Below are 27,000 nucleotides of genomic sequence, written 5' to 3'. Positions count from 1 at the left end.
GGCTGGCGGCGGAGGGCGCGGTTGTTGTTTTCAATCGGGAGGGAGTCGCAGACTCTGAGCTCCAGATACAGGCGAGTCTTTAGGGACCCAGACTCAAACGGGAGAAGCGGGACTGTCTGGCTTCAGTCAGAGCGAGTGCAGCTTTCTCTCCCAGCTTTGCAGCGGGTGCTGGGACTCAGAGAGGCAGAGCCCCTGGGGACAGGACTGAGAGCCGCCATAACTGCTCTCTCCGGCCTACCTTGTTGATCCTGTGCGACCCGCCCTGCCCCGCCCAAGCCCTGCACAGAGGCATTTGCCAGATAGCCTCAGGCAAAGGCTAGATTAGCACCTCCCTAGAGGACAGAAGTTCTCTCACTGCTGACACAGCTGATTCTCATAGCCACTTGGCCTGTAGGTCAAACCCTCCCTGGTATTAGCTACAACAATCAAGGTTTAACTATAAGACTGCGAACAAAGACCACTAGGGGGTGCACCAAGGAAGCATAACAAAATGCGGAGGCAAAGAAACAGGACAAAATTGTCAATGGAAGATATAGAGTTCAGAACCACACTTTTAAGGTCTCTCAAGAACTGTTTAGAAGCCGCCGATAAACTTAATGAGATCTACAAGAAAACTAATGAGACCCTCGATGTTATATTGGGGAACCAACTAGAAATTAAGCATACACGGACTGAAATAACGAATATTATACAGACTCTCGACAGCAGACCAGAGGAGCGCAAGAATCAAGTCAATGATTTGAAATGCGAGGAAGCAAAAAACACCCAACCGGAAAAGCAAAATGAAAAAAGAATCCAAAAATGCGAGGATAGTGTAAGGAGCCTCTGGGACAGCTTCAAGCGCACCAACATCAGAATTATAGGGGTGCCAGAAGATGAGAGAGAGCAAGATATTGAAAACCTATTTGAAGAAATAATGACAGAAAACTTCCCCCACCTGGTGAAAGAAATGGACTTACAGGTCCAGGAAGCGCGGAGAACCCCAAACAAAAGGAATCCAAAGAGGAGTGGACCAAGACACATCATAATTAAAATGCCAAGAGCAAAAGATAAAGAGAGAATCTTAAAAACAGCAAGAGAAAGAAACTCAGTTACCTACAAGGGAATACCCATACGACTGTCAGCTGATTTCTCAACAGAAACTTTGCAGGCCAGAAGGGAGTGGCAAGAAATAGTCAAAGTGATGAATACCAAGAACCTACAACCAAGATTACTTTATCCAGCAAAGCTATCATTCAGAATTGAAGGTCAGATAAAGAGCTTCACAGATAAGGAAAAGCTAAAGGAGTTCATCACCACCAAACCAGGATTATATGAAATGCTGAAAGGTATCCTTTAAGAAGAGGAAGAGGAAGAAAAAGGTAAAGATACAAAATATGAACAACAAATATGCATCTATCAACAAGTGAATCTAAGAATCAAGTGAATAAATAATCTGATGAACAGAATGAACTGGTGATTATAATAGAATCAGGGACATAGAAAGGGAATGGACTGACTATTCTTGGGGGGGAAAGGGGTGTGGGAGATGTGGGAAGAGACTGGACAAAAATCGTGCACCTATGGATGAGGACAGTGGGTGGGGAGTGAGGGCAGAGGGTGGGGCGGGAACTGGGAGGAGGGGAGTTATTGGGGGGGGAAAAAAGAGGAACAAATGTAATAATCTGAACAATAAAGATTTAATTAAAAAAATAGAATGCTTAAGTGAATGATAAAATTTAATGTTGCCCATCCCAAGGAAATTCTCATTTTAATTTTTAAGCCTATGAACAGAATCTAAAGAGGGAAAGCTTCGGTCATCTGCCATGAGCTTGGGAGGATAATTTTTTTTTTTAATATATTTTTATTGACTTCAGAGAGGGAGGGAGAGGGAGACAGAGAGGTGAAATAACAATGAGGAGAGAGAATCATTGATTGGCTGCCTTCTGTTTGCCCGCCCCCCACCCCTGGGGATTGGACCCACAACCTGCAACCTGGGCATGTGCCCTGACCATGGAATCGAACTGTGACCTCCTGGTTCCAGGTTGACGCTCAACCATAGAGCCACACAGGCTGGGTGGGGAGGATAATATTTTGGAGGTAGCTGACAGTCACATCTGGGAGACTAATGTCCAAAATTTTGCCTGCTTTTAAAGCCAGAGTTGAACAAACGATCTTCAAATACTTTAGAAATAAATTTCCCAGTAGAAAGATGTTGATTTCTTTTCGGTATTTCTTTCATACACACATATACTCAAGGCCTCAGGATGATGAGGGAATTTTTCTTTAATCATATTTTTCCGTCTTTCAAAAAAAAATACTGATTGAATGCCTATGATTTTCCAGGCTGATATCATCATAACATTAATAGCAGTTAAAGTAAAAGTAAAGATTTCTACCTCCCAAATCAGTATTTATTTTCTAGAGTTCTTTCTAGCCCTTCTATACAAGCATGCATTATTTTTGCATATTGTGATTTTAGTGGTGATACTATTTTATTTGATTCATTCACTTAACAGGCATGTTTTAATGCTGATATATAATCTTCATAATTACCATGATATGTTCTGTTAAATGACTATACAAAGCTTTATGTAGTTCTAAACTATTTTAAAAGAAATAACTATCAATGGTAGAATAAGTTGGTAATTATAGTGCATAATATTGATAGAATTATTTTGTAGCCATTAAAAGTAATCCTATCTAATAAAAGAGAAAAATGGTAATTGGCGTACGACGATACCCTTTTCATTGGCTAATCAGGGCTATATGCAAATTAACTGCCAACTAAGATTGGCAGTTAACTGCCAACATAGGCGCAATGCTGGGAGGTGAAAGGGGAAGGAGGGAAGAAGCTGCCTGCCACTGACTGCAATCGGAAACCCAGGCGGCAGCCAAGAGCCAGAGAACCGAGCTGCCTTTGCTCGGAGAAGCCAGGCCTCCTTTGCCGGCTTCTGTGATAAGAGAACCTGGCCGCCTTTGCCGGCCCTGGGCCAGTAATGGGAGAAGCTGGGTGGGGCAGGGAAGAGGCGGATGTCTGCCTGGCTTCTCAGATCACTGATCACCAGTGATGAGAGAACACCCAAAGGCGGGGCCAGAGGCCAGGCTGCATAGCTGCCTGGGGACACCATCTGGACCCCAGGGGCGACGCAGCCAGGCCCCAGAAGGAGACCCAGGGCCCGGGGCTGAGTTGCAGCTGTGGCACGCAATCCAGTGCCTGGGCTGAGGAGACCCAGAAGGAGACCCAGGCGCCGGGGCTGTTTTTGCCGCTTGGGCACGCAATCCGGTGCCCAGGCTGAGGAGACCCAGGGCCCGGGTCTGCATCGCAGCTGGGGCACGCCATCCGGTCCGGGGGCGATACAGCCAGGCCCCAGAAGGAGACCCAGGCACCAGGGCTGTATCACTGCTGGGGCACGCGATCCAGTACCTGGGCTGAGGAGACCCAGAAGGAGACCCAGGGGCCTCGCAAGAGGAGAGTCTCCATGGTCAGATGGCGTGGTGTCGGGACAGGAATAAAGACCCGAGGTGACTCAGATGCCTGGCCACAGGGTTAGACCAGCCAGCAGGGCCTTTCAGTTGGGACTGGGGTGGGGGTGGGGCGAGGGAGGCAAGCCGGAAATAGAGAACTACAACTCCCAGGAGGCTTAGCGGCCAGGGCCTGGGTGCCTGGCTGTGAAATCGGATGGGCTGTAGTTTCGCAAGCCACTTTAAACTAGAGGCTTGCAAGGTTGGAAGTTCTGCGTGGGGAGCCAGGGAGAAATGGACCTGGAGCAGAGAGAGGGGTCCGTGGCAGCGGTGGGCTTTGAGGAGTTCTCAGCACCTCCCGGCTGGGAGCTGGCGCTGCCTCCGCTGAAGGTGGTCACATCTTGGAGAGCGAGCTTGAGACCGAAGTGGAGTTCGTGTCTGGGGGTCTGGGCAGCTCCAGCCTCCAGGAGCGAGACGAAGAGGAGGAGGCAGCCTGAGGCCAGCAAGGGCGGCGCCAACAGGAACTCAATCGCAGGAAGTACCAGGCGCTGGATCGGCGCTGCAGGGAGATGGAGCAGGCGAAGGAGCGGGTCCTGAACAGGCTCCATCAGATATAGAGGATAACACGGAGACTCCAGCAGGAGCAGAGGTTCCTCATGAAGGTGCTGGACTCCTACGGCGACAACTACCGGGCCAGCCAGTTCACCATCTTACTGGAGGACGAGGGCAGCCAGGGCAGAGACGCCCCCAACCCAGGCAACGCTGAGAACGAGCCTCCAGAGAAAGAGGGGCTGTCCCCGCCCAGGAGGACGCCAGCGCCCACAGAAGCCAGCAGCCCGGCCCCTGGCGAGGGGCCCAGCAGTTGAAAGAGGGGGCGAGTGCCATAGGAAGGGCACTGGGCAGGAGTCCCGCTGACTCCGGAGCTGGCCCCCGTGCAGATAAAGGTGGAGGAAGACTTTGGCTTCTAAGCCCTCGAGGCTCTGGACTTAAGTTGGGTTTCTCGGGGGCCAGACAAGCTGCTGCCCTACCCCACCCTAGCCAGCTCCCCCTTTGACTGACCCCCCAATAAATGGACCCGATGCAAAAAAAAAAAAAAAGCTTATAGAGGCATGTTTATAGGATCAAATAGTATAAATATAGATGTAACAGGACAATAAAAAGAGAACCTGGCTATGATGATAACCTGAATGCTGCCTCTGTGTCATTCCTTCTTTGGGAACCCCTGGACCTGCTGGGGCTGGACCCCAACATTCCTCTTCTTATAAGGACTTCAGTGAGATGGGCTAAGGGTCCCACTGGAACTGCCACAATTTAATGTAATCCCCTCTTTAAAGATCTTATCTCCATATACAGGTACATTCTGAGGTTCTGGGGATTAGGATTTTAACATACATTTTGTTGATTACCCAAATCAGCCCTTAACAACCAGCATGTTTCAGAAAGTAGATTCCTACAGGGTTATTTACCAAACATTCAGAAGTATTTTTAAAAGAGCTAAGCCCCTCGCCCACCGTGTGGGCCCCTCCCAGCGAAGAGCGAAGGCCTGGGTTCCGGGCACCGGAGGAAAACTGGTGCCAGCAGCCAGGGAAGGGGCCCCCAAGGGGCCCCAGATTGCGAGAGGGCACAGGGTGGGCTGAGGGACCCACCCGAGTGCACAAATTTTTGTGCACCGGGCCTCTAGTAATTATATAAGATTATGAAAATGCTTATAAGTAGATAAAAAACAGAAATCAAAATTGTATCTATGTAACATTGACACAATATAAAAGTTATACATGCAAATGGATTAGAATTGCATTAGAATATGGAAAAATCAAAATAGTTTCTTAATTAGGTGGTGAGGTTACGGGTAATCTTAACTTTTTGGCTTCTAATTATGCTGTTTAAAATATATGAAATTATAAACATATGCATGATATATTGAGATGTACTTCTTGAAGAAAAAATTAAGTACATATAAATATATGTCCGTGGAAGTGGTTAATGTAATAGCAAATGAACACTAAAAAGAATCAACTTTGGAATTTCATTATTCAATTCTGCTTTTCTAAATTAAGTGGAAATAAAAGTGACATATAGAAAATTATTCACTGTCAAAGGTACAAGTGTGGTATATCGTAGAGGGCTGTTTGAGGTTAAGTGGTAATTTTACACTTCGTTTTGGTAGCTTAACTTCCTGAAACATTGTTTTGAGGATCCAGATTAAAAGCCTTTTTTGTTCAAGTAAACATTTCCATTTCAATTGGAGACCAATATACATTAACCTTTGTTCTGATAATATAAACCAGTGATGGCGAACCTATGAAACACGTGTCAGAGGTGACACACAAACTCATTTTTTTGGTTGATTTTTCTTTGTTAAATGGCATTTAAATATATAAAATAAATGTCAAAAAGATACATCTTTGTTTTACTATGGTTGCAAATATCAAAAAATTTCTATATGTGACACGGCACCAGAGTTAAGTTAGGGTTTTTCAAAATGCTGACACGCCGAGCTCAAAAGGTTCACCATCACTGCTATAAACTGTACCTTCAGCATATAGCATTCTTTTTGCAAAATAAAAATATTGGCAAGGATAAAAATATTTTGTTTCTTTTAAAAGGTATAGTTTATAAAAGTGAGTTTTAAAAATATTTCAATACTATATGATCAATAGCATTTTTACTGGTAGGCCCTGGCTGGGTAGCTCAGTTGGTTAGAGCATCATCCCATATGCCAAGGTTATGGTTTCCTTCCCTAGTCAGGGTGTCTCTCTCTCTCTCTCTCTCTCTTTTCTCTTTCTCTTTCTCTCAAGACAAAATTAATCAACAAATAAATATTTTTTAAATACTATTTTCAAATTTGATCAGTGTTTATCTTTATTGTTCTAGCCCATTTGGTGGGACATTTTGAAATATTATATAAACATATAATACAGTTAATAATATAATTTAAAAAAAATAGGCCTTTTCTCATATGTTGAGAATGCTCAAATAAACATTCTAAATTAATCCAGTCAATCATGCTGAAATAAAGATGTTAGAAAATGTTGAAATTATAATAAAGTTGAAAAACTTTAAAATGATTATTTCTAAAATATGGCATGGCTTCAGGGTCAAAGAAGAATTAATTCAGCATCAAAGAATTGTTGGTCACATTAATTTGTGGTATACTATTGATTAATATTTGCCAGCCTTAATTTAGCTTTTATTTGGATCTTTCTTTGGGCCGTGTGTAAATACCATATAAAACTGCACTGTCCAATGCAGTAGCTGCTAGTCACATATGGCCATTTTGAAGTGTGGCTAGTCTGGATTGAGCTATACTAGTAAATGTAAAATAAATTACACATCAGATTTTAAAAACTTAGAACAAAAGATAGAATGTAAATTCATTAGTAATTTCTTTATATTGATTGCATATTAAAGTAATATTTTATAAATATTGGGTTAAGTAAACCATTGTTAAGCATATAAGTGGTTCTCATTTGTGGCTCATTATATTTTTATTGGACAGTACCAATGCACACTGTACAACTGAAGCAGTTATGTCCTTAAACCTCAAAGCCTACATATATGGTATAGATTTGCATACTTGGCTTATCTGATAGTTATTACTTTTCCAATTTACTTTGCTCCTCTTGAACCAGTTTAGAATTTAGCTATTTGAGTTTTTACCACCCAGTGAAACAAAAACAATTCTAATTTTCATTTTGAAATTTATGATCTTTAGCACTATGAAACTGTACAGCATACCTTTAGCCAGTATTATGAGGCCACAGGGGCTTCAAGGGAGGAGGAACCCTCTTACTGCTTTTGGTTGGTTGGTTAGCAGCATTAGATGACTGTTTGTTTCATTTCTTCACAGAAACAAGTTGTTCCCTGAGTCAGTCATCAGAAATATTATGTATCAAATATTACAAGGGCTGGCATTTATCCATAAACATGGTAGGTTTCTTTTAAGTTTTGCTTCCTGCCTCTTTGGATTATTGTCAAGGTTATGCACAGGAATTGTATATAACTGTTAAATACTGTTATATTTGGATAACTGCAAGTTTGGTGTATGTGTCTATACATACTGATATTTTGTTTAAGTAATTTAGAATTTTTATTCTATATAAAATAAAATTTCTATAATCTATAATTATCTTCCTTTATAGTAGAATTTTTTAACAGTTTGATCATCATCAGCCTTTAGTCTGTCATCATAAACCCGTCCTGCAATCTTATTCCCCCTAATTTCACCACAGAAATTAAAAAAATTATATATATATATATATATATATATATATATATATATATATATATATATATATGGCTCCACTTTTGGAAAAGATGGGATGCTTCCCATCTACCAAGACCAATTATTAATATTTAAGTAGTTTAAATAACCCGTGCTATGATATTTTATAGTTTCCCTTGGTATTTACATGTAGTTGTGTCTATTTTTTTTTTCATTTCATTAACAAAGGTTTATTTTTATATGAACCTGGCTCCTTGCCAGACACAGAGGACAGGAGGGCACAGATAGGCACGGCCCTTACACTCACGCTCAGGGATAGCCACCTCATCTTCCATCCTCAGTAGTTGTCTCTGTTCTTTGAGTGAAATTAGAGCAAGTGATCTTATTTTTATGAATTTCTTATTTATGTAATCTTAATTTACATACTTTTTTGCATATCTATCAAACTAGAACAATTACTCCAAAAAAGTTAGTATGGTATTATTTTAAAAACTCAGCCAACATTTGTTTAGAATCACTAGATGTGTGGATATTAAATTAGAAAAGTTTTTGCTATATCATTGCTGCATTCTGAACATAAGCATTCAAAAAATCCCATCATTAGTCTCCTTTCATGTTTCATCCCATATTTTATATTTTCCTTTAACTGTTACAGGAAATAATTTATTTTCAAAAAATGCCATGGGGAATTCCAAGGAAGCATTGTAAGAATATTCCTGAATCCCCAGTTGTTTGTCTATAAACTTAAGGTCTTTAAAAGTCTAAAACCCATGCTAACATACTATAAACCATTGGTAAAAGTCAGTCGTTTGTTAATTACATGGAAATAAACTGTGTGTGCTATTTTAATTTTTCATGATAGATTCCTGATCTTCAACCCAAAATATAGAACTGGGTGAATATATCATGCCACTGAAACTGCTCAGCATGTTAACTCTTGCTATCCACCTGAGTTACTTTATGCTACTGAAGCAAGTGTGATATGGAAAATCAAAAGCCTCATGGATTGTTTGATTTTTGGAAAGAGTTTTCTGTTTTTTATAATAAAATACAGGCTAGTAATACAATTGTTTTAGTTTCCCTGGATATATATAAACTATCAGCAACTTCAGAAGACAAGGGATTGGAGGAAGTTAGCTTGGGATTTAAAATTTTCTGCTGAAAGTAAAAACAGGAATAATCTAGAGTTAGCTATATAATTGACTACACAGTGATTTGGGAAACCGAACTCTAAAAATAATAGAGCTCTTGCCCGGCCAGTGTAGCTCAGTGGTTGAGCGTTGACTTATGAACCAGGAGATCATAGTTCAATTTCTGGTCAGGGCACATGCCCTAGCTGTGGGCTCGGTCCCCAGTGGGGGACATGCAGGAGGCAGCCAATCAATGATTCTCTCTCATCCTTGATGTTTCTATCTCTCCCTCTTCCATTCTCTCTGAAATCAATAAAAATATTTTTAAAAGAATAATAGAACTTTTAACAAAACCTTATTTCACTATAGTTGATAAGCATCCCAGATGCAATATTTTGAGAAAACACTTTTTAAATAGGACCAAGTTTCCAATATATTTATATTAATGAAGATGGGGAAAATGTGAACTGTACAAATATATAATTGGTTTTATTATAAGATTTTATGGATTAATGTCACTATACCATCACATGTGTTCCCATTCCTGTCTTCATATTAGAAAAGTGCAATATATTTCTCTTGGAAGTTAGTGAAATGGATCGTAATAGCTATTTTGAGTAAGAAGTACCAGGTAAACTGAGTTTAAAACTGTTGTGGATTTCACAAATGTAGAGCCCACACTGGCTTTGACGGAATTAAGAGAGTTTAGGCTCAGTCTCCCTGGCCCAAAGCTACATGAAAACCCTCTCATGAAGATCACTACAATCAATGACCATGTTGCAAGGACATTAGAACACTTTGTGTACACGCAGTGTGCTTTAGATCTCCCATAGAAATTTGCAAAGAGGGCTTTCATGTTTTTCTTCTTCCTGGGCTTCCTGCCTCATTTTTATTGGGCTACCTTTTGTCTTCCATAGCTAACCATTTATTTTATACTAGAGGCCCGGTGCACAAAAATTTGTGCACTCGGGGGGGGGAGGGGGGTCCCTCAGCCTGGCCTGTGCCCTCTAGCAGTCTGGGACCCCTCGGGAGATAACGACCTGCTGGCTTAGGCCTGCTCCCGGGTGGCAGAGGGCAGGCCCAATCCCTAGGTGCAGCCCCTGGTCGGGCTCAGAGCAGGGCTGATTGGGGAGTTGGGGCGCCGCCCCCTGTCACACTCAAGGCAGGGTCGATGGGGAGGTTGTGGAGCAACCCCCTGTCACACACAGAGCAGGGCCCATCAGGGGGGTTGGGGCTCTGTACCCTGTCACGCACAGAGCAGGGCGGATCAGGGGGTTGGGGCGCCGCCACTCTCACACTCAGGGCAGGGCTGATGGGGAGGTTATGGCTCTACCCCGTCACACACAGAGCAGGGCCCGTGGGGGGGGGGGAGCTCCCCCCTATCAGGCACAGAGCAGGGTGGATAGGGAGGTTGTGGCCCCGCCCCCTGTCACACACAGAGCCGCAGGGCGATCAGGGGGTTTGGGCGCTGCCCCCTGTCACACTGATCCCGGTGCTGGGAGGCATATTACCCTTTTACTATATAGGGTAGAGGCCTGGTGCACGGGTGGGGCCGGCTGGTTTGCCCTGAAGGGTGTCCTGGATCAGGGTGGGGGTCCCCACTGGGGTGCCTGGCCAGTCTGGGTGAGGGGCTGAGGGCTGTTTTCAGGCTGGGGGTGACTGAACTCCCAAACGCTCCTTTTTTCCTTTTTTTTTTTTTTTTTAATTCTGGGCCAGCTTTAGCTTGAGGCTTGGCTCCAGCTCTTAGGCCTCCGGCTGAAAGTAGGTTTCTGGCCTTTGCTTACAATGTTGCGAATCTGCTGGCTGAAGTTGGGCGTATTTGTTACAGAGTTTCTTAAACTGCCCGCTCAGAGGCAGCGGCAGGCGGGGAACGTTGGTTTCCTCCGTCACTGAGGCAACCAAGCCTCATGTTAGTTTCAAGCTGCCTGGCTGCTGGCAGCCATCTTGGCTGACAGTTAATTTGCATATCTCGCTGATTAGCCAATGAAAAGGGTATCGGTCGTACGCCAATTACCATGTTTCTCTTTTATTAGATAGGATACTAGAGACCCAGTGCATGAAAATCGTGCACTCCGGGGAGCGGGGGTCCCTCAGCCCGGCCTGCGCCCTCTTGCAGTCTGAGAGCCCTCAGGGGATGTCCGGCTGATGGCTTAGGCCTGCTCCCTGTGGAGGGCAAGCCTAAGCTGGCAATAGGACATCCTTAGCATTGCCACGGAGGCAGGAGAGGCTCCCATCACCGCTGCTGAGCTTGCCAGCCAGCTGTGAGCCAGGCATCTGGCTGAGCGGTGCTCCCCCTGTGGGAGCGCACTGACCACCAGGGGGCAGCTCCTGCCTTGAGCATCTGCCCCCTGGTGGTCAGTGCATGTTATAGTGACCTGTTGTTCAGCCGTTCAGTCAGTTTGCATATTAGCCTTTTATTACATAGGATTGTTTGGTAAATAAGCATTTTAATTATCGTGTTTTTCAATAAAGCAGCTGCCAGGGAAAAATTGAGCTATTAAATAAAATATTTTTTTTAATTAAGAAATTGGTTAAAATGTATGGAGTTCCATTTTTGTTTAATAGACTTTTCTAATAAGTGATTATATTCAAGGATTCTCATGTTAAATGTGATAGACCAGTAGTAAGAGCAGCTGTATTAACTGAAGCCTGATTACACAGCCCTCCTCAAGCTTTAATTGGGCTACTTCTCTCTGGGCCTCAATCTCCTCATCTGTTACAAACAGTGATCATAAACCACCTTAAGTTTGTTTTGCAGATTAATGGAGATTATCATAATGTGGCAGTATCTAGCCAGTGCCTGAATTTACTGGATTCACAAATAGAAATGCATGCTATTTTTAATGACCTTACAATATACTGTGTGTACTTCGTTGCCAAATTATTTTGAAAGCAGTCTCTACCTCCCATCACTTTTTAGATAATAAACATGGTTGTTCCCCACCTCCCCCAAGTTCACATTCCTAGTTATAACAGAGAGGTTCAGTTCTATTTGTTTATAAGTCAAATACATTTAAATATGATAACTTATTATTGTTGTTATCAGGTTTTTTTCATAGGGATATGAAACCAGAAAACTTGCTTTGTATGGGTCCAGAACTTGTGAAAATTGCTGATTTTGGACTTGCAAGAGAATTAAGATCCCAGCCACCATACACTGATTATGTATCTACCCGATGGTGAGTAGTTTTATGCAACTCTCCAGAGGCAAATGCCTGTGTTGAAGTTTTCCTCCAGTGGATTGTGACATATCATTTGGAGGTTTCATATCCAGTATTTAAAACAAAGTAAAGAAGTGACTTCGTATTCTTTGGAGAAAAAGGATTGGTTCGGACTATACTAAATTATGACAGAGAAGGAAAAAGGATTTAATTCATTCATCCATTCACTCAGCAAATATTTATTGAACATCTACTATGTGCCAGATACTATCTTAGGCACTAGAAACACAGAAGTGAACTAAACAGAAAAAAACCCTGCCTCATACACATATAAGTTACAAATATCATGGATTACCAACAGAAAGACATAACACATGGTCATCAAAACACATGTAATAGTTCCAAACTTCAAACTATTCATATCACCAGGGGCATGATATATTCACCCAGTGAATGCTTTACAGCCATGAAAATGAAAGGTCTATAACTACATGCAACAATATGGATGAATCTTCTAGATATAATTTAAGAGCAAGAGACCATACTGTATGACCCATTTATATAAAGTGTAAAAATAAAGAAAACGGATCTATGTTGTTAAATAAGTCAGGATTGCAGTTACATGGCAGAGGTGGGGAGGGTAGTAGTGACTGGAAGGGTGCAGGAGAGGGGCCTTCTGGGATGCTGATAATACTCAGTTTCTTGATCTGGGTTCTGGGACCATGGGTGTTCTGTTTGTGAAAAGTCATCAGGCTGTACTCTTATGATATGTACATTTTTCTGTATGTATGTTATACTCCAGTAAGAATAAGAATATTTGTATATCAAATGGAGAAAAATAAAATATGGAAAGGGACAGGGAGTTGGGGGAGATACGGGAGAAAGAGAATGCTGCTATTGTAAATAGAGGGTCTCGCTGAGAAGAGCCTGGGAAGACATGCCTGGGAAGCAGGAACTTTTCTGGGAGAGAAAATGCAGAGGGTAAAGGCCTTGATACCAGAGAGCCATGTGTGGATTCTGTAGAGCACAGAATGAATAAGGAGGAAATGAGGTCAGAGTGTGTGGGGATGGCAGATCTCATAGGTCAATGAAAGAACTGTAATGGCTTTTTAATCTGAGTGACTGGGGAGCCCTTGCAGGATTTTGAGAAGAGGTTAGACATAATCTGACATGTTTTAAAGTATCACTCTAGCTGTTGTATTAAAAATAGATTTTAGCCCTAGCTGGTTTGGCTCAGTGGATAGAGCCTCGGCCTGAGGACTGAAAGGCCCTAGGTTCAATTCCAGTCAAGGGCACATACTTTGGTTGCAGGCTCCCTGCCCTAGGGCCACGTGCAGAAGGCAGCCAATCAATGTGTCTCTCTTACATTGATGTTTCTCTCTCACTCTCCCTCTCCCTCCCCTCCTCCCTCTCCCTTCCACGCTCTCTAAAAACCAATGGAAAAATACCCTCAGTTGAGGATTAAATAATAATAATAACAATAATAAAGAAAATAGATTTTAGAGGAGCAAGGACAGAAGCAGGGAGACTGTTCTAATAATTTGAGAAGGAAATGATAGTGACTTGGACCTGGTGGCTGTGGAGGTATTGAGAGGTATAGGATGCTGGGTATGTTTTTAAAGTAGAGCAAACATGAGTTCCTGATAAGTCAGATGTGGGGCTATAATATAAGGGGGTCAAGACTCCAAGTTTTTCCTCTGAACAACTGGAATGATGGAGTCGGCACTAATTGAGATAGGGAATGAATGCTAGGGAACGGTGAGGGAGGTGGAGGAAGCACAGTTCAGTTTTGGGTTGAGCGGATGTATATGAGACAGACGGGGAGATGTCAAAGTAGACAGCTGGATCTATGATCAGTAGTTTAGGAGAGAGAGCTGGGCTGAAGATGTAAAGTTAGAAGACCTCAATGTTAAAAAGCACAAGATTGAATGAAGTCACTAAGGGAAAAAAATGTAGTTAGAGAAAAGAAGTCAGAAGACTGAGCTAGATAGAGTAACCATTTGCCCCTGTTTGCCCAGGACAGTCTCAGCCAATGCCTGTTTCCCTTTTCTCTTTATTAAATGTATTGGGGTAACATTGGTTAATAAGATTATGTAGGTTTCAGATGTACATTTCTGTGGTACATTATCTTCATATTGCATTGTATGCCTACCACCCATAGTCAAATCTTCCATTACCATATATTTGTCCCTCTTTACCCTTTACTACTCCCCCACCCGCTTCCCTCTGGTAACCACCATACTATTGTCTGTGGCATGAGGTTTTGTTTGTTTTTCTTGTTTCTTCATTTGTTGCTTTCAGTTTTCTATCCCTCATGTGAGTGAAATTATATGGTTCTTAACTTTTCCTCTCACTTATTTTGCTTAGCATAATACTCTCAAGATTCATCCATGTTATCACAAATGGCAGTATTTCATCTTTTTTAGGGCTAAGTATTCCACTATATATATCACATCTTCTTTACCCAATCATTTAGCAAAGAACAGTTAAGTTGTTTCCATGTTTTGGCTATTGTGAATAATGTTGCAATGAACATAGGGGTGCATATGTCTTTGTGAATAAATGTTTTTCAAATTTTTCAGGTAGATACAGAAAAGAGGGGCTGCTGGGTCATATGGTAACTCTATTCTTAGCTCTATTTTGAGGAACTTTCATACTGTTTTCCATAGTGGCTGTACCAGTTTACATCCCCACCAGCAGTGAATGAGGGTTCCTTTTTTTCAAAAACCTCTTCACACTTGTTATTACTTGTTTTGTTGATAATAACCATTCTAATAGGTGCATGGCTGTATCTCATTGTAGTTTTGATTTGCATTTCCCTAATTGCTAGTGAAGTTGAGCATTTTTTCATATATCTGTTGGCCATTTGTATGTTTTCTTGACAGAAGTGTCTGCTCAGGTCCTATGCCCATTTGTATTTTATTACTTAAATACATTTGTATTGATTTTAGAGAGGGAGAGAGAGATAGAAACATCAATGATGAGAGAGAATCATTGATCAGCTGCCTTCTGCATGCTCCCACTGGGGACTGAGCCTGCAACTCAGGCATGTGCCCTGACCGGAAATCGAACCATGACTTCCTGGTTCGTAGGTTGATGCTCAACTACTGAGCCATACCAGCTGGGCTGCCCATTTTTAAATTTGATTGTTTCTTTGTTTAGTATTTAGTTGTATGAGTTCTCCATATATTTTGGATATTATCCCCTTGTCAGAGTTGTTGTTTGCAAATATCTTCTCCCATTCGGTTGGTTGCCTTTTTATTTTGTTGTTGGTTTCTTTTGTGGTGCAGAAGCTTTTTAGTTTGATATAGTCCCATTCATTTATTTTTTCCTTTAATTCCCTTGCCTTTGGGGTCAAATTCTTTATATAGAAAACCCTAAAGACTCCAGCAAAAAAAACTATTAGTAACAATAAATAAATACAGTAAAGTTGCAGGATACAAAATCAATGTACAAAAATCCACTACATTCCTATATACTAATAATGGAATTTCAGGAAAAGAAATTTCTAAAAATTCCTTTTGCAACTACAACAAAAAGAATAAAATACCTTAGGAATAAACGTAAGGAATGTGAAGAACTTATATACTGGAAACTACAAAGCATTATTGAAATAAATTTTTAAAAGACACAATGAAATGGAAAGATATTTTGTGTTCATGGATTGAAAGAATCAATATAAAATGTTCATATTACCCAAAGCAATATGCAAATTTAATGCAATCCCTATCAAAATCCCAATGACATTTTTTCAAAGAAATAGAACAAAAAATTGCCAGACTTGTATAGAACCACCAAAGACCCTGAATAGCCAAAGTAATCTTGAGGGGAAAAAAGAACAAAGCTGGAGGTATCACACTTCCTGACTTCAAATTATACTACAGAGCAGTGATAATCAAAGAAGCAACAATAATCAAAACAGCTGATGAATGTATAAACAAAACGTGATATGTCCATACAATGGACTATTATTAAGCATTTATTTATATGTTTACTTAGTAGAATACAGTCCTCATTAACTTTTTTTAAATTGAATTTGTTAGGGTGACACTGGTTTCAGGTGCACAGTTCTACAACACATCATCTGTACACTTTATTGCGTGGTCACCAATCCAGATTATTATTCTGTATTTAAAAGGAAAAAGTACTGATACATGCTACAATATGGATGAACCCTGAAAACATGTTATGTGAAAGAAGCCAGTCACAAAGGACTAGAGAGTATATAGTTCTATTAATATGAAATGTCCACAATAGGTAAAACAATAGAGACAGAAAATAAATTAGTCCTGGCAGCATAGGGAATATTGGAGAGGTGTGGGTTTCTTTTTAGGATAATGGAAACAATTGCTTGTTCCTGATGATACACAAATCTGTGCATATATTTAAAGCCATTGAATCACACACTTTTAAACAGATGGGTTGTATATTCTATGAATTGTAGCTCAGTAAAGCTGTCAAAGGTACTCTGAATGGAAGCAAAGGGCAATACTGCAAAACATTTGGTCTGAAATATTTACACATTTCAATGCTGGAGAAAGAGTTAGAATTGAGACTATCCTCCACCAGGAACTTTTGCTCTTATAACTAGAGTATTTTTATCAATTAAAAATATTGTCAGTTGAGGAAATTGAGTCAGCTGAGGGAATCAGGACTTCCAAACTGATAAGCAAAAAAAAAAAAGGAAAAAACCCCACTATTCAGGAATAATCTTGTTAATCTTTTGTTTTTTTATTCTTCCTCGGGTTATATCATGGATATAATGCTTTGTAAAATTATGCAACTGTGGCCATTCAGAATATATCTGTTCCCAGAGTTCCCAGCCCTTTTTCTTAATATATCACAGACTGCATTTACATATTTATTCATTTGAGTTCCTATCGTAGACTATTCGGATAAATTCATTTATATCAGTCTCCAGCCCTACTGATTTTTGTGGTCTGGGAAAATGCGTGATGTCCAATTTAACCCCAGCACATTGTGCAAGTGCCTGATGCACAGAAGCACTTAATACCTGTTCTGTGACTGAAAAGCCTGACCAAACAGAGTAGAATCCTACTGCCACTCCATCTTTGAAACCACAATCAAAATAGTCCGTTTCATTTTGTTTCTATTTTCACAGGTACCGTGCTCCTGAAGTTTTATTAAGATCTTCAGTTTATAGCTCTCCCATTGATGTGTGGGCTGTTGGGAGTATAATGGCTGAACTATATACATTAAGACCACTTTTCCCAGGGACAAGTGAGGTTGATGAAATCTTTAAAATTTGCCAAGTTTTAGGGACTCCAAAAAAAGTAAGTACTCTTGTCTTTAAGTTGTTATAACTTTTGATTATTTATAACTTTTACCTAGCTATCTGATATTTTCAAGTAGGCTTAGGATTTAACGGTTAATTTTCTTATAATTCTTAATTTTTCTTAAATTGGGGTGGAATGAGGACTATGAAAAGCAAGAATCCCACCAGACTGAAGAAAAAAGGTGCTTGCATTTGTTTAAGAACCAAAGGGAAAATACTCTAAGTAGAATTCTGTATATTTAACTTTGGGTTGATGATCAACTGACAGTCCTTGCTTAGAAACTTTCCTACTTGCTCTGTGAATGCCCATTATCCCAGGTGTCCTGGATCTTATTTTCTCTTAACCTTTTCTTATTTCCTTTTATACATCTCTGCCATGGACATTTGATCTCTTGAACTCAATACTTTTTTTTTTAATGTGTTTTTATTGATTTTTTTGAGAGAGAGGGAGTGGGATAGAGAGAGAGAAACATTGATGAGAGAGAAACATCATGACTGGCTGCCTCCTGCATGCCCCCTACTGGGGATGTAGCCTGCAACCTGGGCATGTGCCCTGATTGAGAATCGACCAGTGATCCCTGGTTGATGCTCAACTGCTAAGTCACACTGGCTGGGCTGAACTGAATACTATTCAATTAATTATTTCCTTCAGCTAGATCTTACTTTCTGGGATATACTTAGTAAGTTTAACTATATATAATTATAGCCTAATTAAATTAGTGTGTGCCTTATGGTTAACAGTAGCTATTAAAACTTTTTAAGATAATTGCTATTTCCCAGCGATGTGCAATTTTCAACATTGGATGCAATGTATAACATATAATGAGGATCTTTGTCATAATCAGACACCTTGTAAAGCAGGTGTCCTTAATTTGTTTAAAGTCACTGGGATGTCATCATCATCATGATCGCCCAAATACTAGATAAGAGTTTAATATTTTGAAATTTATAAAAGTGCCTTCTCATTTTTCCCCAACTCTCAGTTGAACGTTTTTAATATACTGTTTGTAGCACTGAATTGTATATATGGCCTGGTATTTCATTCTCACATTATATGAATCAACATTGAAATTTTCACATGTGATTTGTGTATTATTACTATGTTAAAAATTGATTGCTAATTTCTTTTTGCTCTCCCCCCAACTTACATATTTCTTAAACAGAGTGACTGGCCAGAAGGGTATCAGCTTGCATCCTCGATGAATTTCCGTTTTCCCCAGTGTGTTCCTATAAACTTAAAAACTCTTATTCCCAATGCCAGTAATGAAGCTATTCAGCTTATGACTGAAATGTTGAATTGGGATCCAAAAAAACGACCAACAGCAAGCCAGGTAAAGTGAATCTCCCTGGTATACTTTTGTTAAATGTTGAGGATTTACAATATCAGGAGAAAAAAAAAAGGATAGATAGATAGATAGATAGATAGATAGATAGATAGATAGATAGATAGATACAGCAAAGGTAAGTCTATTCTCAACCAGGGTTTACCAAGAGAATTAAGCCCTAACGCCTTAAGGCACCCAGTATATATAATGAATTAATTTCTAGGCATCTAAGATCCTTGGGAAAATTGCAAAAATAACCAGTGATTTTATGTGTTTTGTGGTTCAAATGAACAACACTATGAAGTTAAGGCTGAAAGGAATAAATCTCTAAAGATAAAAAATTCATGTATGTGACAGGCTAGTTAGGTAGAAACTAGTCATGGTAGTAAAAAGGCATCTCTCCAGTCATGGGATGTAATTGACTTTCTGATGCTTACCTTTGAGGTGGATTCTTGTTCATTCTCCCACAAGAGGGCAGCACGTGGCGCTCATGCTTGGCTCCTTTGTGACTACACCTTATTGTATTGTATGTCAAGTCTCATGGTCTTTAAAACACTATGGTTTTAAATTAAAAACATGGGCTTTAATTTTAAAAGGCTTAGGTTAAAATGTCATATTAAGATTATTGTGTTCTTATTATCATTTAAATGTAAATTCAGTATTAAAATTACCAAAACATTATTTGGCTCTTAAACAAGTTTTAACTTGAGAAAATGTTTTGTAAAGGTCATCTGGAAGAACAAATGGGAAAGAATAGTCAAAACAGGTTTGAACAAAAATAAATAATTAGAAGCTGGTGGTAGGGGTGGAGAGCTTGCCCTATCAAATATAAAGTAGTCTAAAGTGATGATAATGACAACAGTGAGGGTACTAGCATGAGAATTGACAAATAGCTCAGAGTTGCAAAGACTGTAAGTCAGTGTAAGGTAAACATGGCATCACAAATTGGAGGGGGGAGGGGGACTGTTCAGTGAATGTTACTGAGACAATAAACAGTTAACTCTTAGGGGAAAAGTAAATTTAGGTTTTACTTTTTTATCATTCTTTACAAGTAAATCACAGGTTTACATAATGGAGGGGGGTAACTAAACTATTAAGAACTAAAGAAAGTATGGGTGAATATTTGATTTCAAGATAAGAAAAATATAGGTATAAAAGTAATAAAAAGAAAACAAAGGGAAAACTCAGAAGACGTGATTATAAAATTTTTTCTTATATAAACTTAAAATTGAAAGGCAAACTATTATTTTTAACACACATGACAGTGTACTTACGTTTCTAAACATTTATTACTTTTATAGTAAAAGTCTTTAAAATTTACTTAGAAAAGTGGGGCCCAGCTGAGTGTGGCTCAGCACTTGAGCATCAACTGACCCAGGAACCAAGAGGTCACCGGTTCAATTCCTGATCAGGGCACATGCCCAGGCTGTGGGCTCTATCCCCAGTAGGGGACTTGTAGAAAGCAGATGATTGATGATTCTCATTATTGATGTTTGTATCTCTCTCTCTTTCTCCCTTCCTCTCTGAAATCAATAAAAGTGTGTTTAAGAAGAAAAAAAAAACAAAGTGGGCATGAGACATGAAAAAAAAATCACAGAAAAAGAAATTTAAATCACAAAAAAATTTTTTTAATGTGCAACCCTTGTTCACTATAATAAAATGCAAATGAAAATTAAGTACTATTTTTTACCTATCATTCACAAAATATAAAAATAGTTTAAAGGCTATTTCTTTAAATACTAATGGAAAGCAATTTTGCAATGTATATAAAGAACCTTAAAAAACAATCAGAAAGTTGGGTAAAGAATATGCCCGTAGATATTCAAAGCTAATTTAAAACTACCCATTGGAAGTATAAACCTAAATGTTTCTAGGGGAACATTCAAAGTATATACATCCTTATGAACTATAATGCCACCATTAAAAATGAAATTTTTAAAAGAAAGTAACCATTTCAGAGAATTCTCAAGTGCTAAGTATAAAAGTTAGCTATATTATATGTATAATATGATTTTATTTCTTAAATGTATATGTTACATAACTAGAAAAAATACTGCTCAGAAAAACATCCAAATGTGAGCAGTAGTTTTCTCTTGGTGTTGGCATTAGAGATGATTTTAATTTCTTCTTGACAACTTTCTGTACATTTCTTATACACTGCAATGGTCAAATATTCACTAAATAAACAGGAAAAAAGAAATTACTTTTTAAAAAGATTCTCTTGAAGAAGGGTAGCTGGTATCTTAAAGATGAAAAGTTGTTAGAGATGAAGCTTTGAAATTACAAAACACATTTATTAAAGGTTCCAGCTCCAAAATATGCATTATTAATTTAGGAGTATTAACATACAGTAAAACCTCGATATAAGGAACTGATTCAGGCAAGGGGGTGTATGTTAAAGCTGAAAATCCATCCTATATAATAAAAGCCTAATATGCTAAGTGTCTGGTCGTCTGGTCATCTGTTCAACCAATCAAAGCATAATATGCTAATGATATGCTAAGGCTGCTCAACCGCTCGCTATGACATACACTAACCACCAGGGGGCAGACGCTCAATGCAAGAGCTAGCTGCCCCCTGGTGGTCAGTGTGCTCCCACAGCCAGACAACCTCCCCCATCCCCCCCCCCCCCCCCCCCATCCAGCAGGCCCTGTCTGGCAGCTGGCAGGCCTCCAGGCCCCCACCAGCAGCCCCAGCAGCCCCACCCAACAGGACTGGGCAAGACTGCCCCTGATAGGCCCTGATCTCTGGCCAGGCCTAGGGACCCCACCCATGCACAAAGTTTGTGCATCGGGCCTCTAGTAATAAAGTAGGTTTTCCAAATGCATATGTTAAAAAATTGACAAATTAGTTAACCTGTTTTTACTTATGTAGACACATTTGTGTAATTAAATTTATGTATGAAAAGTTTTAATTTCACAGAAAAATTTTCTATGTGTATTACAGTAATTTTAAATTTATACTGAATAGGTCTATAAATTCATGCAGTCACCAGTCACAGAGTAAACAAACGCACATGGCTGGGGCCTGGGGTGTGGCTTATAGCACATGGGAACATCAGCCTGAGAGAGTTACAACTGCTGCAGAAAGTTAGACCATGTGACAACAGAACCAGTGACCACTCATGATGCTTTGTGACCACATGCTAATCATTCTCGGAACATTTTTATGAGGGGTGATTCTTGGATTTAAATATGTGAAGTAAAATTGTAGATATGTAATATTTATTTATGTTGGTGAAATTACTATAGTGTTTTTCCAACATATGGCCTATAAAATTGTTAAAAATAACTGAATTAATAACAAAAAATAACCTGTTAATTTAATTATAAGCAAATCTTGGTTAAAATAAGCATTTTAAAATTAACACGGTATTAATTTGCATATATGGCATATGGACTGGAAATTTAGTCTGTTAAATTTAGTCCATTAAATCGAGGTCTAGAAAATTAGGGTTTATTGTATTAATTAATCTGACTTAATTCAGAATTTGAGTACCTTCTGTGCATCAGGTACTGATGTATTTAAATTATCTATATTTAGCCCTAGCTGTTTTGGCTCAGTGGATGGAGCATCAGCTTGCAGACTGAAGGGTCCCAGGTTCGATTCCGGTCAGGGGCACATGCCCAGGTTGTGGGCTCAATCCCCAGTTAGGGGTGTGCGGGAGGCAGCCGATCAATGATTCCCTCTCATCATTGATGCTTCTATATCTCTCCCTCTTCCTTCTTCTCTGAAATCAATAAAAAAAATAATAAATAAATAAATAATCTATATTTGTTGAGTTCCACTTAGCAATGTCAGTATAATTAACACATACATCAGTTGTGGAAAGGGACATCTTAATAACTCTTTCCACCCCTGCCAAAATATTCCTCCCTACTCTTATCCATTTTCTTGTTCACTATTTCATAGCCCTTCTTTTTAGTGCAAGTAAGGAGACCTAGTTAGGGAAGGGTTAAGTTATAGGATACCGGGCCCATGTAGAGAGCTGCCTTCTTCCCTTACACACCCGAGAAGTTAACTCTGGGTTAGGGTTTTGCTCACATAGGGTAGGAAGTGCGGGAAAACAGCTTGGCTATCTTATGGAGGCCCCCCTCTGTCCCCCAATAGAAACTCAGCCGAACTGGGAACTTCCCTCCTTCATCCAGGCATATGACACTGATAGGAGGATCAGCATCCACAGCTGAGCTGCACAGAAGGCTTCAGACATTGTCTAGACCAGCGGTCGCCAACCTCTCGGACCTCATGGACCACCAGTGGTCTGCGGACCACCGGTTGGCAACCGCTGGTCTAGACCAAGTTTCATCAACCTTGGCACTGACCATTCTGACCAGATAACTTTGCTGTGGGGACTGTTGTGTTCACACAGGATGTTAAGCACATTCCTGGCAGCATGCCCAGATGCGAGTAGCATTTTCTACCCCCCATATCATGACAATAAAAAATGTCTCCAGACATTGCCAAATGTCTCCTGAGGGGCAAAATCACCCCCAGGTGAGAAGCACTGCTCTAGATTGTCACCAGGCCCCACACCTCCAACCCCATGCAATAGCAGCAGTTGGATGACTGAACTAGTGAAAACCCAAACAGTGATCATTTTCATTAGTAGTTTTATATTTTCTTCCCATAAGTATCATCTCTTTGCCAGTGTATAGATACATAAGCTTTAACATGTGCATTTATAATCTTCTTCCTGAGAATTTTTTATTGCTAGTAGATGTTGTTACTAGAGGCCCGGTGCATGAATTCATGCATGGGTGGGGTCCCTCTGGGTGGCCTGCAGGGACCGGGCCAAAAACCTGCAGTCCAATGCTGCCTGCAGCTCCTATCGGCTGCTCCCGCTCATCCTGGCCCCACTGTGCCTGCCGTGGGCTCATGCCCAATCAGTGCCGATCCAGGAGAGGCTCACGCTGCCACAGCAGCATTGGCCAGCCATGAGCCCTGCATCTGGTGCCCTCCCAAGGGGAGTGGCCTGTGGGATCAGGCTGAAACCAGCTCTCCAACATCCCCTGAGGGGTCCCAGATTGCAAGAGGGTGCAGGCCAGGGTGAGGGATCCCACCGGTGCACGATGGGGCCAGGGAGGGGCCGTGGGAGGGCTCCAGGGCATATTCGGCCCATCTCGCTCAGTCCTGATCAGCTGGATCCCAGCAGCAAGCTTACCTACCAGTCAGAGCATCTGCCCCCTGGTGGTCAGTGCACATCATAGTGAGCAGTTGAGCAGCCTTAGCATATCATTAGCATATTACACTTTGATTAGTTCAGTTCTGCCATTTGGTCTATTTGCATATTACCCTTTTATTATATAGGATAGGATACTTAAGCTAAGAGTAGCCCTGAATTTTATATATGTTTGAGTTAATCATTTTAAATAATCTACATAGGTTTTCTAACTCATTTCTTTTTTTTTTAAATTAAATCTTTATTGTTCAGATTATTACATTTGTTCCTCTTTTTTCCCCCCATAACTCCCCTCCTCCCAGTTCCCGCCCCACCCTCCGCCCTCACTCCCCACCCACTGTCCTCATCCATAGGTGCACGATTATTGTCCAGTCTCTTCCCGCATCTCCCACAGCCCTTTCCTCGCCCCCCCGCCCCCGCCCAAGAATAGTCAGTCCATTCCCTTTCTATGTCCCTGATTCTATTATGATCACCAGATTATTTGTTCACTTGATTCTTAGATTCACTTGTTGATAGATGCATGTTTGTTGTTCATAATTTGTATCTTTACCTTTTTCTTCTTCTTCCTCTTCTTAAAGGATACCTTTCAGCATTTCATATAATCCTGGTTTGGTGGTGATGAACTCCTTTAGCTTTTCCTTATCTGTGAAGCTCTTTATCTGACCTTCAGTTCTGAATGATAGCTTTGCTGGATAAAGTAATCTTGGTTGTAGGTTCTTGGTATTCATCACTTTGAATATTTCTTGCCATTCCCTTCTGGCCTGCAAAGTTTCTGTTGAGAAATCAGCTGACAGTCGTATGGGTATTCCTTTGTAGGTAACTGAGTTTCTTTCTCTTGCTGCTTTTAGGATTTTCTCTTTGTCTTTTGCTCTTGGCATTTTAATTATGATGTGTCTTGGTGTGGTCCTCTTTGGATTCCTTTTGTTTAGGGTTCTCTGCGCTTCCTGGACCTGTAAGTCTATTTCTTTGACCAGGTGGGGGAAGTTTTCTGTCATTATTTCTTCAAATAGGTTTTCAATATCTTGCTCTCTCTCATCTTCTGGCACCCCTATAATTCTGATGTTGGTACGCTTGATGCTGTCCCAGAGGCTCCTTACACTATCTTCATATTTTCTGATTCTTTTTTCATTTTGCTTTTCCAGTTGGGTGTTTTTTGCTTCTTCGCATTTCGAATCTTTGACTTGATTCTTGCGCTCCTCTGGTCTGCTGTTGGGTGTCTGTACAATATTCTTTATTTCAGTCAGTGTATGCTTAATTTCTAGTTGGTTCTTTATCACAATATCGAGGGTCTCATTAGATTTCTTGAGGATCTCACTACATTTATCGGCGGTCTCACCAGTCTTTTCGAGGGCCTTACTAAGTTTATCGGCAGCTTCTAGACAGTTCTTGAGAGACCTTAAAAGTGTGGTTTTGAGCTCTATATCTTCCATTTCTGACATTTGCGTCCTGTTTCTTTGTCTCCGCATTTTTTTATCTTTTCTTGGTGCACCCCCTAGTGGTCTTTGTGCGCAGTCTTGTTGTAGTTAAGCCCGGGGGTGATTTGACCTCCAGGCTAACTGGCTATGAGAGTCAGCTGTGTCTGCAGTGGGAGAGCTTCTGTGCTCGGTTTTCTAACTCATTTCTTAGTGCCTTTGGATGGACTCTAAACCATTATCAGTATCTAGCATTTTAGTTTGAATTGATCACATTAAATTTAACCAGTGCTTATAAGTAGATTTTGTTTTCATATAAAACCTTAAATAGAATAGTTGCTTTGCCTTGATATTAAAATTACAAATGAGTTTTACATTCTTTCTACTAACTTGTGCTTTATTTCTCTTGAGAAATTTATTCCTCACATCATTTTTTCCTGGTTATCTTTTTAAAGTCGCCACATGGGAGAAATTGGATGCTCTCTAAATTTTTTAAACTTATCTAGGCTAGTGATATATGCCTAGCCCAATGTCAAACAGCAGTCTATAGGCAATAAATTTAGGTGAAACCATTTTCCATTTGTTATTTCCATGTTTTTTATAGGCGTTGAAACACCCGTATTTTCAAGTTGGACAGGTATTAGGCCCTTCCTCACATCATCTGGAATCGAAACAGCCTTTGCATAAGCAGGTGCAACCACTAGAATCGAAACCACCTTTAATTGATCTAGAACCTACGCCTCTGCCAGACATAAATGATCAGACTGCTGGACAGCCCCAGCCAAAAAACAGCCACCAGCCACTGCAGTCCATCCAGCCGCCACAGAACATGAGTGTCCAGCAAGCGCCAAAGCAGCAGAGCCAACAGAAACAGCCTCAAACACTGTTTCCAAGTATTGTCAGGAACATGCCAACCGTAAGTAGCCCATGGCGCTTGAGGTGCAGTAGTTTGACTAGTTCAATTAGGATTTCATGTTCTAGGCATTCCTGAAAATGTCAGGGAAGATACAAAAGATTATTCTGTGTTAAAGCCTCTACTTTCTCTGGCAAGAGTTTGGCAGGAGATAAAATTCTAAAAAGAAAACCTCAGAGTGAACGTAATAAAGTTTGTATGCTACAGACTTTTCTTAAGTTACTTAGATGCACAAGAACTCTGGGACAAAAGAGAGCTGATAAGGATTGTAATAGTAATTTTATACTGTTTTTAAATGTTGATGAACATGAACAGAATGTTTTTTTAAGTGTCAAGCATAATATAAAACTTCCTCTTCCCACTTCTTTTGTTCATTTCAGGGAGCTTGTCAGGTGCCATATATTTTAACTGTCTCCTCAAGATGTATGCTATACTCCCAAATGCACTGTATTTGCGGATTTTAGAACTGAAAGAGATCCTAAAGAACAGTGTCTAATTCCTTATCCAGTCCTGTGGGCCTGATATACTAGAAGTAAGCCCTGCCCCCAATAGCAACAACAACATTCTAACATGCTGTTGATTACTTGTTTCTTATGTGTATTATTTATTTTCTGGCTCTTCCTACAAGAATTTAAACTCCATAAAGTCAGGGATGTTTGTTTTATTTATCAATACAGACCCAAAAACCAAAATGGGGACTGGCACATGGTAAATTCTCAACAAATATCTGGTGAATGAATGGATGTCCACACTATTTCTGATCAACCTCCAGGGTCCTGAGAAAGCCATACTTTCTGACTAAGAAAGTTCTGTATACTGAGCTAAAATCTGGCTTTCTGTAGCTTTTAACAAAGGTTAAGCACTCTTCTAGAAGGCAGCCTTTCAGATGTTTGAAAATAGCCCTTCATCATCTGC

The 27,000-nt window shown here is 40.3% G+C and overlaps 1 protein-coding gene and 1 pseudogene across 8 annotated transcripts in view; both read left to right on the top strand.

Moving 5' to 3' along the window:
• Positions 1-27,000, top strand: part of MAK (male germ cell associated kinase) — a 61,615-nt gene that overhangs the window by 10,481 nt on the left and 24,134 nt on the right. For all 8 annotated transcript variants that reach the window (XR_009451924.1, XM_059688608.1, XM_059688613.1 and 5 more), the window contains 5 exons: positions 7,295-7,374; positions 11,846-11,978; positions 17,083-17,254; positions 18,420-18,587; positions 25,777-26,088. Coding sequence is in view for 7 of the 8 variants with exons in the window: in XM_059688608.1 (XP_059544591.1) it covers positions 7,295-7,374; positions 11,846-11,978; positions 17,083-17,254; positions 18,420-18,587; positions 25,777-26,088 (865 nt within the window). In the remaining variant the exon portion in view is untranslated. The remainder of the gene's footprint in view (positions 1-7,294; positions 7,375-11,845; positions 11,979-17,082; positions 17,255-18,419; positions 18,588-25,776; positions 26,089-27,000) is intronic.
• Positions 3,739-4,502, top strand: LOC132229402 (TCF3 fusion partner-like; annotated as a pseudogene).

This window comes from Myotis daubentonii, chromosome 3 (genome assembly GCF_963259705.1).
Source record: "Myotis daubentonii chromosome 3, mMyoDau2.1, whole genome shotgun sequence".
NCBI lineage: Eukaryota > Metazoa > Chordata > Mammalia > Chiroptera > Vespertilionidae > Myotis > Myotis daubentonii.
This window is presented reverse-complemented; position numbering and strand designations above follow the sequence as displayed.